The 14949-nt window shown below is 38.9% G+C and overlaps 1 protein-coding gene across 1 annotated transcript in view; it reads left to right on the forward strand.

Annotated features, from left to right (window-relative positions):
• Window positions 1-14949, forward strand: part of LOC121316564 (potassium voltage-gated channel subfamily H member 1-like) — a 121919-nt gene that overhangs the window by 54880 nt on the left and 52090 nt on the right. Inside the window, exon 10 of the mRNA XM_041251609.1 lies at window positions 9896-10092. Within this exon, the coding sequence (XP_041107543.1) occupies window positions 9896-10092 (197 nt within the window). The remainder of the gene's footprint in view (window positions 1-9895; window positions 10093-14949) is intronic.

The raw sequence follows: 14949 nt of genomic DNA on the forward strand, positions 1-14949 counted from the left end.
TTTAAATTCTAATTTTCCTCTGCAACACAATATGACTGTACACAGGGAATGTCCGAAATAATGCCAGACGATATTTCAACACCGATTGTTCAGAAACTGATAAGGAGATGGAATTTAAGACCGAATTCGACTTTCCTACTCAACAGTGTGCATGTGTTGTGTCAGGAAATCCAAATACGAAGGATGAAAAAATATTTATTTTTTTAGGTCGGATCATTCTGAAAGGAAATACATCGTTTTCAAATCTCATTAGCTAGTTCTTTTGTCCATTCTGCAAGCATTCTGAATCAGCCGGAGCTATATCTAAGACTTTGGGCACGTATATTGAAATAACACAGTGCTGCTATAATTGTGGGTAGGTCTCTTCATTAGTTGGAAATGAGAACAACTCCGTCCTGGTTTTCTTTTCCTCACAACCACTTGCATAGCCAGATGTTTTTTTTTTTTTTTTTTTTTTTTTTTTTTTTAATATTGAATGCAACATTAATCATAATAATACATAAAAATACAATATGCAAAGGAGACATGTACAGTGTGAAAGATGTCTACAATGCCACAAAACAAAAGCAGGTGCAAGTTCCTTACTTATGGAAAATTAGATGGACCATGTTTGTCACACGGAGGTAGTACAGCTTATAGAATGCTTCGTTGGGAATGCGCCTTTACGTTTCAGAGCACATGTGAGGGTACATGCGGAAGTCATGTTTTTTGGGTCAGAAAGAGATGCTCGAGAATAGTGATTTTGGACATAGCAGTGTGGCATTATGCAGATGTTGGGCGCATAGGGATTTATTGTACAATGACCAAATACATTTGGAACAGCAAGGTAGGATAGTTTGTTTTATTTTTCATGTACCTTTTAAGTTATTCCAGGTCTTTTCTATAGCAAACATGAGCGTTTTTCCCCCTTTCCCATTCGTACTTGTAGCTTTGAATTTGATATGTGATGGATGTTTCTTGGCTCCTGGAGTGTGTCCAAGCTCTTCCCTTAGGATTTATCTAGAGATTGATTCCAGTAAAAGGGTCTGCATTATTTCATTGCCTGAGACCCTCCTCCTTAATAATTTAACTCGCCAGGATGTTGCTATTCTAATCTACCACTCCAACCTCCACTCTCAGAGCTTCCTATAACAAATACAGCATTTGCATTTATAATGCATTTTCCATAGTGCATTGTATGAAATCCAGAACACGATACAGAGTGGGTTTATTTTCTGTAAATAACAAAGTGTGCATTTCACCTTATTTGATACTGTGACTTGCGGGTTACGTCAGACCAGGAAGAGAGACACACTGTACTGGGGTATGGAGCGCTGATGTGTAAGTTTATTGAAAATAAAAGGTTTGAACATAAAAGAAAACACTTTCCAATAACAAAACTAAATGGCACAATGGCCAAAATAAAGAGACAAAACAAAACAGTGAACTAACACCGAAACAAGTAACCTGCTGATTTAAAGTCAGCACGAATAGCAATTGTTTTCTCCAGCATTTAACTTCACTCACGACTCATATCTCTCGTTCCCCCTCTGAACCACAAATCAACCCTGTTCAGCCAAAGCTATAGGTTTTTATTCATGTGACTGTCTCCAGATTAGTAATAATCAAACTGGAGACGGGGGGGAATTTTAACCCCACCCATGTTGTAAAATGATTAACCTGATATAGTGTTTTTACACACCAAACAATACTTTTAAACCCTAATACAACAATTACAATACAAAATAACACAAAATACACACAGGGGTGGTGTGTACCCATCACCTATCTCCCCCCTTGTGCATAGCACACATGGTCTTAAAGGCCACCTTTCTCATTTAAAGCCCAAAAGTTTTGAGCCGTTGAGCCGCTAATGGGCCCATGGGTGTGAGGCCCTCCTCCATCACCAGCAGCAATGTTGTCAGTGGCATTGCTGACATTGGCAAGGTGGACAGTGGAAGTACTGACAGCACCAAGGCTGGCTTTTCCAACCTGGGCAATCCTGGCAGTGGAAATTCTGCCATTGGCAATGCTGGCAGCGATAAGGTGCACTCTGGAAATGGCAGTGGCGCTGGCAGCGGCCTTGCTGCTTTCAGCGCAGAACACTCCGGCAGTGATGGTGTCGCTGGTAGTGGTAATGCCTCCCTCAGCACGGGACACTCCGGCAGTGGCAGCAGGGCTGCGTACTCTGGCAGTGATGGTGGTGCTGGCAGCGGCAATGCCACCCTCATCGCAGGACACTCTGGCAGTGGTGGCTGCGCTGCATACTCCTGCAGTGAAACTACTGCAGTGGAGGTGGTCTTTCCAACTCTGCCGCTTCTCTGTAGCTGGTGGCTTCCTTCCCTTGGGCTCCGGCCCCAGAATTTCCGGCAGGGCAACAAACCTCCAGGTGATGAAAAACAGGCATCCTCAGGCGGTGTTGTGCAGGCATCCCCGGGCGATGATGACCTGGCCTCCCCAAGCGATGGTGGAACTGATGGTGGAACTGGTCTCCCTGGGTGATGTAGGCTTAGCAGTCCTAGGTGATGCATGCGTGGCAGCCCTAGGCAGTGCAGGCATGGAAGCCCTAGGAGGCACAGGCTCGGCAGTCCTACGCTCAGCAGGCTTGACAGCCCGAGGTGGTGCAGGCTTTGCAGGACATGCCAGGAGTTGACCCTTGGGAGGCGACGGCAGGAGCTGACCCTTGGAAGGTAGCTTCAGTTCTTCTGGTGGTGGAAGCCGGAACAGCAGGTAGTCTTCCCCTGGTAGCAGAGGTGGGAGCAGCGGGTAGTCTTTCCCTAGTGGTGGAAGTGGGAGCAGCAGGTAGTCTCCCTCAGTTGCTGGGGACAGGTGCAGCTCTCCTGTGGGCCCTGGTGTGGAATTGCCTGCTGCCTGTGGAGGTAGATGCAGCAGGTCAATTCCCATAATCTGCAGCCAGGTATTTGAACACCATGGCTGCTTTCCATCTCTGGATCACAACAGGTTGATTGCCATTGGGAGGGCCTCCTCAGGATTCACCCCAGGGTCCATCATTCAGGCCCACATCTTCCGCGAGGACATTTGCTTCTTTTGGGAACCGCCGTTCCTCCCCTTCTTTCTCTCGGCAGATCACACTTCTCTCTCCTTCTGAAAAGGCCAGTCTCTGGTGTAGTGTCCCACTTCTGAGCAGTGCAGGCACCACGGATGTGCTTCCTCCGGAACAGGGACCTTCGGCTCCCAGGAGAACCCATTTGGCTGTGGACACTTCTGCCATAAATGGCTGAAATGCTAACACAGCCCACACCAATCTTGGACTTCTGGGCAGTCCTTCCACCTGTGGTGGTTCTCCTTCCCACAGTACTCATAGTACTACTAGTCCTCTTCCATTCTCTCCACTCCTTTAAAAAAATAAAAATAAAGAATTTCTTCAAAAAGAATTCACCCGCAGTACTGTTCCTGAGTCTTGGAGGGGCTGTATCAAACATAACTGTACATGTGACCGTCTCCAGATTAAAAGTAAATTAATCGATTTGGAGATGGCCATGTTCTGCACGAGTTTAGCATGGATGGGGAATTTTAACCCCATCCGTGCTGTAAAATAATAAACAAAAAATTGTGTTTTTACACACTAAACAGATAAAATATGCTTTAAACCATGAATTAAATTTGGTGCTACTGTGGAATAAAAATAATTACCAGTGAATGACCTTTGACTATTGATTCATGAATGTAATTGCCTTGGCGTCTTTTAAAAATATTGTCTGCAGTGCATTAAGGTCTTAAAGCACTCAGCATTGACTAAATTGTATTTTTGGAAAGCAAAAATGGTGTAAGATTTCTTGTGCTATAAATGGGCTGATTTATGCTGCTTTGGTTTTCCCTATAAAGGATGTGCTGTCCACAATTGTGGCTACCATAGAGCAATTTTCAGTGTATTCAAAGACACTTAAAGCATCATAGACTCATCTTATTATAATATTGTCATCCTCTTTATAATAATGCATCTTCCAAAATAACCCATTGCTGTAACTTTCCCTGACTGACTGGGCCATATTGTGTATTATCATTCTTCTGATTAAATTCACATTGAACCAACCTTAAGGAAAAAAACAAAACAACAACTATATTTTCTTATGTTGCTGAAGGCAAAATACTAAATACTGGTTATTGCGACAATAAAATTACAGGTATTGAAACTCCCTTTAAAAGTGACTTGGTGTTTGGCACTCAATACAATCCAGTAAAGAAAAAAATATCTTCAACAGTGGGCATTACCTGCCAGATTGTGTTGCCTAAAGTCCTCAGACAGTGTCTCCTGATGAACACTTTTATTTTCATTAGAGCTTAGAGTCAGTTTCTCACCATAGCTTCACAAACACAGTCCCCTTTAATTTCATTTAAGACTTCCCAGTCACACACTAGATTATTACAATAGATGTTTGGGTGACAACCTGAGCACTGTCTCCAGAGGATAGCCTTTGGAGTTCATAATCATGAAACAGACCAGGATAAGAGATAAAGGCAGCCTCAGATAATGACTGTCACCTTCAACGTGCATGAATTATTTTTAAATTTTTCAACACGTGATTACTGTCATATTTTTTGTGGTAAGAGCCACCAGCATCAGTTTCTTTAGAAAGATTTGTGTAGCCATTTTGATTATGGATGGATAAAATAATTATTAAAATGGATTGCTATAGATAAGAGTTAACAGTACATCAACCAGTCAGACATGTTCTGTCACGTGTATATGACCCAGTGAGCCTACATCAGTATTATATAGTGTACTCAAAAGTGAAATGCCTTATTGGTGATCTGGCAGATGGCTATTATGTTTTCCTTTTCACAACCCACATTTCTAACTTGACATGAGATCAGTTGAGGGTGTTGGCTTTGATTCATACCACGATTCAGACATTGATTTGACATTAAGAAGAGTATTTTGATTCAATGTAGTGAATACATCCTTGTGCTCCTTGAATTGCACAGTAGCTTGTTGAGGTTCATATGGCTTTGTAGCATTTACCTGATTTGTTCTTGAAAGTTCAACACAAATTGATTCGCTTAATTGGGTTGTTTGACCCTGAAGCCCTGGTGGAAACATTAGGACTATCTATGAAGTCTGTTGAAATGAATCTGTTCTCAACAACCGTGCGTGATTGGCTTGTCTGTTTAAAGAAGTGCTAACCAAAAAAAAAAAATCCCTCTTTTTAGCATTAACAATATTATATCTGGTCCCCTCTTTCTTCTGTTGAATACATTTTGGTTCTTTGCTTATTAAAGCATCTGCCAATTTCTTTTTATACTGCATATTTCATGTGCATGGTTAATTTCATTGCTACATGCAGTCACTCAGTACGAGTAGGACAGATGCTTTGAAATGGCACTTGCCTTTTTAATTGATGAATAGTGTTTATGGCCACCTAAGTAATTTCAAGATGATTATATTTGCTTTTGAAAACTGACAAAGGGACATTAAAAATGTTATGTGTCCCTTAGGACCTATTGTCTGTTTTTGGTTCTTCCTTATGCCTGTGTTAGAATAAAATGCTGCCTTTTTTTTGTCGCATTCCAAATGAAAATAATAAAAGCGTTCAATGTTTTCTCCCAAAAATATCCAATATTTGTCTTTGTTTAAAAACAAAGTGAATGCGGTATAATTATTAATGATAGCAAAGTCTAGCAACTGAGCCTGAAGAAGATCTAAGGATCCAATCCGAGCCTAGCCACTAGATTAACTGTGCAACGTTAGGCATATGCTTTGCAGTATAATGTGGAAGAAAGAGAACCATTGTCATTCAGTGTGCTTCATTAACATAATGTATGACTAACAGGGTAGCCAAGGAACCATAGTTTATCCACCTGGCTTTTTTGGATTTGATAATGGTTTGAGGCAGCATTCTTTTAATGAATAAATATTTTGTGGATATGCAATGTTCCTGCGTTTATAAGGAGTTTCCAATGTGCGGTTTGTAGCATATACTGCTTTCACCGTGAGATTTTGTACCGAATTAGCTTGACCTGCTACCACAGGTAGCCTCTCACACAAAAGTAAAAGTCAAATGTCACTGATTAGTTGATAGCTGATTAAAACCTGGAAGAAATATAGCTTAACCTGGACTTCTAGGATGAAACTCCAGTAGTAACCATTAATTTCTGCCACGTGTCAGCTTTCATTTTACTTCTGAAAATACTGAAATAAAGAACACTCCTACACAGAGTTGTTTGATTCCATCAGGGGATACTAATTCATCTTTCTGAGACTACATATTGCTGAAGCGATGGATCTCAAATGACAAGCTGCTCTGAAGACAGCTGAATTACACAGCGGACCACTGAGTAAAACAATCAATTTGATAAAGGGATACAGTACATAATACTAATACTTTATATTCCCTACATAGGTATCATTATTGTATAATGTTGAATACCACAGGATGTGTTTATCACCTAGAAATTGGCACCTGTCATGCAATGAGAAACCAAAAGAAACTGACAGATTGTTAGCGCTGCTGCCTCACAGATCCAGGGTCTTGGGTTCGATTCTGGCTTCAGGGGTCTATCTGTTTGCATGTTTTCCCCGTGTTCATGTGGGTTTTCTCCTGGTACTTGGTTTCCTCCCAGAGTCCAAAGACATGCTGGATTGGTCTCTTTAAATTGCCCCTTAGTTGCCCTGCGATGGACTGGCGTCCTGTCCAGGGTGTAGTCCTGCCTTGCGCCCTGTGTCTGCCGATTTAGGCTCTGGCTCTCCGCGACCCTCTGTAGGATTAAGTGGTTACATATAATGGATGGATTTATTCAGGATAAAAGTGTAGGCACCATTATGTTACACCTTGTTGACAAATTTAAGGGGTGCCACCTGTCACCCTTTGCCTTCCCCTGGCGTTGCTGCTGGCTGGTGTAAGAAGTAATAAAGTAAACAAAAGGTACAGTCATTGCAGGCATCAGTGTATAGTAAAGTGCAGTGAACAGTTTTGTTTGTGTAAACAGTTTTGTTCGTGTTGAGTGACACCCAGCAAGCAAGTAAGCCTGCCTGTCCCTGAGCCTAACTGGTGGTGAGAACAAACACAAAGGCTTGCTGTTTATAAAAACATGTAGGTAAGCAGTTTTAGTCTACATTTTGTGTAGTTTTACAGAAAAAAACAATACATTCCAGCAGCAGTATACATACATGAATCAGTAAATACAAATGCATAGCTACAAAAATAAGTGAGCAGTTAATTCAGCAGTAATACGTTTTTGTGGAAGGATACATTCAATACAAATTAATTTGAAGTTTTAAAAAGTTATAGTTTTTTGTTTTCTTTTTGCAAAATAAACATGGAACAATTTTCTAAGCACACTCACCCACAACAGGGTGTAGTTGGAAGGCACTCAGCGTGGGGTCTCGTGCCTCACAACGCACCCTGGCGAGAGGTAAGATATGTTGTAGGTTATTGCTTACATAACAAATACTAGTATTGCTACCATTTACAAAAACCACATGCCACAAAAGACGGGAAATGGCATACCACACATAATTCAGTCACATCCAGGTTAGGCTCTTAGTATAGATACAGAGATGAGCTGTGTAGCTTTCTGTGATAAGAGGTAAGAACATTACTTTTAAAACCTTAGCAACATCACCTTTAACAAGGACAAGTTTTACTTAACAATGACAAGAAGAGCAGCGCAAATCCCTTTGAAATCTTTACCAACACAATGAAAAACTCAACTAAGCAATAATGACCAGTAATGAATACTGTTCTTGTAATCCACATGACTTTTCTCCAGAAGCCACATTGATTTTCTGTGAAAGCTGGCTCCTGCATTTTACCAGCAAAAAAGCATTGGATTCAAAATTATTTCTTAATTTAGAAGAGCTTTACTGAGAGTTAATTTTTAATGTTCCGAGTATTGAAATTTAATAATTTTTTTTTTCTTCTGAAAATGTATAACACCGTGTAACAATTTTTTGGTTCCTGGATAGTAAGTGTTATTTCCTAATTGCTTATGCCTCAAAAGTATAGAAAATGGCTATTATTCCCCACAAACTTTGCTTTTGTGACCAGGACAGTGATATTTTGAAATTTACCTATTTTCTAGAACATTCTAGATAGATTCAGTGCTGAGTAAACTTGGAGTAACTTCTAGAACTTTCCAGTAATGTAAATAGTAGTATAAACAGGGGCCTTAAGCCCACCAGTTCAGTTTAGTTCCAGCTGCCTAGCAGAGTACGGCTGGGAGGTCATAGGAGACTTCAAAATGGTAACATTCCTGATGGGTCTCCAAGGCGGTTTTACCAAGTTTCCCTGCTATCTTTGCCTTTGGGACAGCAGGGACACCAAGGCGCACTACCACAGGCAGGACTGGCCACAGCGGACTGAGTTCTCTGTGGGGAGGAACAACGTCAAGTGGGAGCCACTGGTGGACCCCCGGAAGGTGCTGATGCCACCACTGCACATCAAATTGGGCCTTATGAAACAATTTGTCAGAGCTCTAGATAAGGAGTCGGCAGCCTTCAGGTACCTTCAAGACTTCTTCCCTAAGCTGTCTGAGGCAAAGGTCAAAGCCGGTGTCTTCGTCGGACCACAGATAAAGAAGATCCTGGAGTGCAATGAATTCCCCAAGAAGCTCACTAGTAAGGAGAAAGCGGCTTGGAACAGCTTTGTCGCAGTGGTTTGGGGCTTCCTGGGCAATCAAAAGGCCGAAAACTATATGGAGCTGGTTGAGACTCTGGTGAAGAACTATGGCACAATGGGCTGTAGGATGTCCCTCAAAGTCCATATCCTTGATGCTCATCTTGATAAATTCAAGGAGAACATGTGAGCGTACTCGGAGGAGCAAGGCGAGCGCTTCCACCAGAATATACTGGACTTTGAACGCCACTACCAAGGACAGTATAACGAGAACATGATGGGAGACTACTTTTGGGGGCTGATTCGTGAAAGTGATTTACAGTATAATCATAAATCTTGAAAAACTACTCACTTCTAAATCTTTTGTAGTCATTTTTGTATTACTTTAGTATAAATACATGTTAATTTGGATTCATAGGTTGTTTTTTTCTGACTTTATTTGAACGAAAAGATACAAATTCGCCCGTTTTCTCATTGGAAATAGGTAAATTTCAAAATATCACTGTCCTGGTCACAAAAGCAAAGTTTGTGGGGAATAATAGCCATTTTCTATACTTTTGAGGCATAAGCAATTAGGAAATAATACTTACTACCCAGGCACAAAAATTGTGTTACATAGTGTAATTAACCTTCGGTACGCATCAGAAATGGAGCCAATGGGTATAATCTAATAGGTAGCCTTTAGGAATTTTGAAAAATATATAAAACAATTAAAATAATGTTTTACTTATTGACAAAAAGGTACTAGCAGGGGAAGATTCAGATAAACTGCAAGTTGAAATATTTACAACAAATCATGCACATAAAGAATCAAAAAGTAATTGTCTGCTAATTTAATAGTTGGCTGATTGTTGTTTGCTTGTTCTGCTATTCTGCAATTATTTGGTAACTACAGTATAATTGAGGTTCATTCAGTCATATTGTGCAGGACTTATAATAACATACCATCAATTTCTTTCCACATTAAAAGTTGAACTGGTTATTGTTACATTTTGTCTAACAGTACAGTATATAGGTATGTTAATGTTAACCCTTACGCACTGGAATGAGGGATCCCTTTAATCATAGAAGCCTTGTAAATTAATTCAGTGGAATAATGGATTACCTGCATATGGCTACTGACTATAGAATATACCAAGGTGGCTATCTTATGGCGAGTCACATTATTATCAGATTAACTTGCCTGGTCCTTATTTGGTTATTCCTATTATGCTACTAGTTGTAAAATATACATTTAATTGTTTAGTTTCATTAATGGGGATTCTATCGATAATTCACAAGGATTAATTTGGAAAATGACGAGTGATAATGACAATAACAGTGTGTTGTTCTCTCTGTAGGAAAGGGAGACGTGTTTGGGGATGTATTCTGGAAGGAAGTCACACTGGCGCAGGCCTGTGCCAACGTTAGAGCACTCACATACTGCGACCTGCACGTCATCAAACGGGATGCCTTACAGAAAGTTCTGGAGTTCTATACAGCCTTCTCCAACCACTTCTCCAGAAACCTGCTGCTGACATACAACCTGAGAAAAAGGGTAGGACTATCTCTTTTCCAAATCACTTTCAGGCATTCGAATTGATTGTATTATTTCGATACGGAATTGGATGCAGCGAAAGAACAGGAAGCAATGATTATTATTATTATTATTTTTTTTTTAATAACATAAGGTGTGTTAAGAAGATGCTGTCCTGGTTGGAGGCAAAAAGCAATCTGATATCTCTGGTACAGCAGAGCCTTATCTGCATTTCATTGAATCCAGTACGTTTATTTTTTTTTTATCAATGTGTACAATGTGTCTCAGTGTGGGGTGAATAATTCAATTTCAAGTTTCTTAACTTTTTTTTTTTTTTTTTTTTTGTCCTCTTGATGGAAAGTCTGTGCAGGTGTGGATAGCCCTTGTTTCCTTTGAGGGCACAGGCGGTAGAATCATTAGTTCTTCTTTATATTGCTAATGTGAGCTTGATTGGATATTCAGTTGCTTGATTGGCTAGCGCACCTTTAATAGGTGTCTTGGAAAAGCCTATCTACGGTGTAGGAGATGTGCTAATACATGTATATGAAATGTCTATCAGTATAACAGCACTGTTTGTGTTTATTCTGCAAAATATTGCCCTGTAAAGGAGATGAATGCAAATGAGGAAAGGCTAGAGTAATACACCAGAAATGAGAATAAATACGACAGATTTGTGTATCATTTAAATTTAAACAAACAAAAATAGTGCAGTCAAAAAACTACAAATAAATAAAGTATTCATGTACACACCCTCTGAATGTTGTTTGTTAGTGTAGACTAAGTCTGCTTCCACGCTGTCCTATCGTTCAATCTGTCAATTTAAATTTAGTATGTCAAATAAATTTTAATAAAAAATTGAGCAAGGCTTTGAATAAACTTTATAAACACACTGTGAATAAGTTACTGAACAAATAGCACAATTCGCATTAACACATGCAGACATGTCGCTTATTAATGTTAGGACATAATGGTAACTTAAATACTGAAACTTACACAAATACATGAACCTACACTCAAATCATAATTAAAAAAAAAAAAAAAAAAATATATATATATATATATATATATATATATATATATATATATATATATATATATATATATATATATATATATAAATATAAAAAAACCATGTTCACTTTAGTATTGAGGTATTATTTAGGCTATTGGAAATACCCACGACACAACATAGTCCACCACTGGGAGGCAGTCAACATGGTTTTAGGAAAGGGAGATCGTGTCTAACTAACTTGCTTGATTTTTTTGAGGATGCAACATCGATAATGGATAATTGCAAAGCCACGACATGGTTTATTTAGATTTCCAGAAAGCTTTTGACAAAGTCCCGCACAAAAGATTAATTCTCAAATTGAACGCAATTGGGATTCAAGGAAACACATGTACATGGATTAGGGAGTGGTTAACATGTAGAAAACAGAAAGTACTGATTAGAGGAAAAACCTCAGAATGGAGTGTGGTAACCAGTGGTGTACCACAGGGATCAGTATTAGGTCCTCTGCTATTCCTAATCTACATTAATGATTTAGATTCTGGTATAGTAAGCAAACTTGTTAAATTTGCAGACGACACAAAAATAGGAGGCGTGGCAAACACTGTTGCAGCAGCAAAGGTCATTCAAAATGATCTAGACAAGATTCAGAACTGGGCAGACACATGGCAAATTACATTTAATAGAGAAAAGTGTAAGGTACTACACGCAGGAAATAAAAATGTACATTATTAATATCATATGGGAGATACTGAAATTGGAGAAGGAATCTATGAAAAAGACCTAGGAGTTTTTGTTGACTCAGAAATGTCTTCATCTAGACAATGTGGGGAAGCTATAAAAAAGGCTAACAAGATGCTCGGATACATTGTGAAAAGTGTTGAATTTAAATCAAGGGAAGTAATGTTAAAACTGTACAATGCACTAGCAAGACCTCACCATGAATATTGTGTTCTGTTCTGGTCACCTCGCTATAAAAAAGATATTGCTGCTCTAGAAAGAGTGCAAAGAAGAGCAACCAGAATTATTCCGGGCTTAAAAGGTGTGTCATATGCAGACAGGCTAAAAGAATTGAATCTGTTCAGTCTTGAACAAAGAAGACTACGTGGCGACCTAATTCAAGCATTCAAAATTCTAAAAGGTATTGACAATGTCGACCCAAGGGACTTTTTCGACCTGAAAAAAGAAACAAGGACCAGGGGTCACAAATGGAGATTAGACAAAGGGGCATTCAGAACAGAAAATAGGAGGCACTTTTTTGCACAGAGAATTGTGAGGGTCTGGAATCAACTCCCCAGTAATGTTGTTGAAGCTGACACCCTGGGATCCTTCAAGAAGCTGCTTGATGAGATTCTGGGATCAAGAAGCTACTAACAACCCCACACGAGCAAGATGGGCCGAATGGCCTCCTCTCGTTTGTAAACTTTCTTATGTTCTTATGATAATGAAGCCTGAAGGCTACTAGACCACAGATGGAATTCTGAGTAAACCACATTACTCTTGGAATATTGATGGAAACTTTGTATTCAGGAGCAACAAAAAATAGTGCTGCATAAAATCATGACAAAAACAAACAGAAAAACTTTAAATGCTATCCATTTTCTAATACCAATAGAGCCCTCAAGAGGGCTTTACCGTCTGGTAAGGACCTTCTCATTATGTTAACTGCCCTCGGCTTTGGAACTTGACATTTAACTGCACGAGACGGGCCTCACCAGATGGTAAAGCCCTCTTCTTTAGGTTCTGTTGCTGAATCTAATTATTGCTTTGTGGATGTCTCTTTACCCCCAACCTCCGCAGCAACTAACAAAGTTGTCTCTGCTCTTTTTTAAAAAAATGAACCTGTATGGTTCAGACTAATTCTGAGCTACTGCACAATGGGCAATTTAAGTTGGAACAGTAATACAGCAAACCTCTTTTTATAATGTAGTTGCAGAGCGAAGTTGCTCAAACAAAGTTCAGATTTTTTTCAGAAATGTTGACACTGTTGATTGGCCTGCAGTGTAACATCACGGTAGCCTGGCAGCAGTAGATATCTTAATAATCCAAAGCCCACACGTGTTGTACATTATTAATGGGGGGGGGGGGTTGTTATGTATAATATACTTTGCATTAAAGATCTGACATTCTAAGGTTGCAATATAGTTAGCATATCTTTCTCAAGGGACCATGCTTGGTTCTTGCAATGTCATTACTTTGTGCAAAACCTAGTACAGAAGATACATTACTTTGCTTTTTTTTTTCCTTTTATCTGCATACATCAGCAAGTATTTTTGCAGGTCTGTGAGGCAAAAATGGGTGACCCAATGCCATTTGTAGCATTCTGATCACACCATGCATCAAAATGTCACATTCTTAGACAACACTGTGAAACCTGGATTTTTCACTCCTACATCATTTTATGCTCTATTTGATTTGACTTAATATATCAAAGGGTTTCTTCTAAGCTGAGTTTATGTTTAAATAACAAACTCTCTTAATAGTTTGTTATACTTCCTCGGTAATTTCCGGAGAAGTACAATTCCACTCCTTATTCCCTATCATTAAACAACCAAGTGCTTCCTCTTATGACTGACATGCTGTGCTGCAGGTGACATGCTTTGACCCCAAATACATTTCTGAGGTCAAATGCAAGTGTAACAGACAATGAATGCAGACTGAAAGCTTTCATTTATTACCTATTTTGGCGCCAGATATCGTTTTTTAAAACTTGCTTCTTTCAAAACTGCACACATACCTATATTACAAGTTGAAGTGCACAACTGTTGCAGTTTATGGCAGTATATAATTAGTCTTAATAACTTTAATGCATGTATAAATATGCAGCATTTGAATTTCTTTAATCAGTCCATTAACATATCAAAATAGTACTTTATTGTTATACAGTATTCTGGACTTGGCTGTCATAAATTTAGAAAATATTGTTTCAAGAAAAAAAACTACGGGATATAATGAACATTGTGGCAACATGCAAGATATTATTATACTGTATGTCTATGCTGCCAGTTAAGAAGGGATATATTGCAGATAGACATAATGGCTGGTTAGAATAAACTCAATATGCTAGCTGTGACCTGCCAATAACCTACTGATACTTTCAATCACACTGACTTATATTACAAGTCCTAAAGAGCTGACTCACTGTATCTGTAATGCCACTGGCATTGCAAATATGCCAAAGACAGATGCTCAATGGCCAAATGCAAGCAGCAATTCTACTAGGAATGCTTAAGTCAAACCACAGGAGAGTTCTTAATGCAAATTAACTGGTAAAATGTTCAACATTACTTCTCTAAATTTTTATTGCATCCCTTTGTTTTTGATTACCGTGTATACCATGATTTTAAAGCGCAGCATTAACGGAGAGCATACTAAATTGCTTTACATAACCAAGAATGCTTACCAACCTGAAAATGTGTTTTTATTATTATTTTATTTTTTTTTACAGAAGGGGCTGATGAGTTGACAGATCTGTCTGATGATGAACTTCTTCACATTACACACCTGTCAAACAAAATGAAAACCAGACGTGGTATTTTTAAAATTCTTTCTGATCCTACTTCCTGTGGCTACTTCTGATACTTTTACTGTTTTTAGGTAGGAGATAACGGAAATTACATTTCTAAAGAAAAATGAATTTGAGTACATTTTAACATATTTTTTACATTCAAACTAGGTAATCGTAGGGTATATTTCACCATAATGTGAAAACCTTATTCTCTTAAAAATCTTCAGATTCTTAGCTGTTTAGAAAGGTATTATACAGTATACTTTCGGTGGATATTTATCCTGATACACAAGCCGAAAGTCAAGTTCTGTCAGTCAGACCTCAAACAGGTAGAATGTTCACCGGAATGGAAGGGTTAAAG

The sequence above is a fragment of the Polyodon spathula genome, chromosome 6 (assembly GCF_017654505.1).
Source record: "Polyodon spathula isolate WHYD16114869_AA chromosome 6, ASM1765450v1, whole genome shotgun sequence".
NCBI lineage: Eukaryota > Metazoa > Chordata > Actinopteri > Acipenseriformes > Polyodontidae > Polyodon > Polyodon spathula.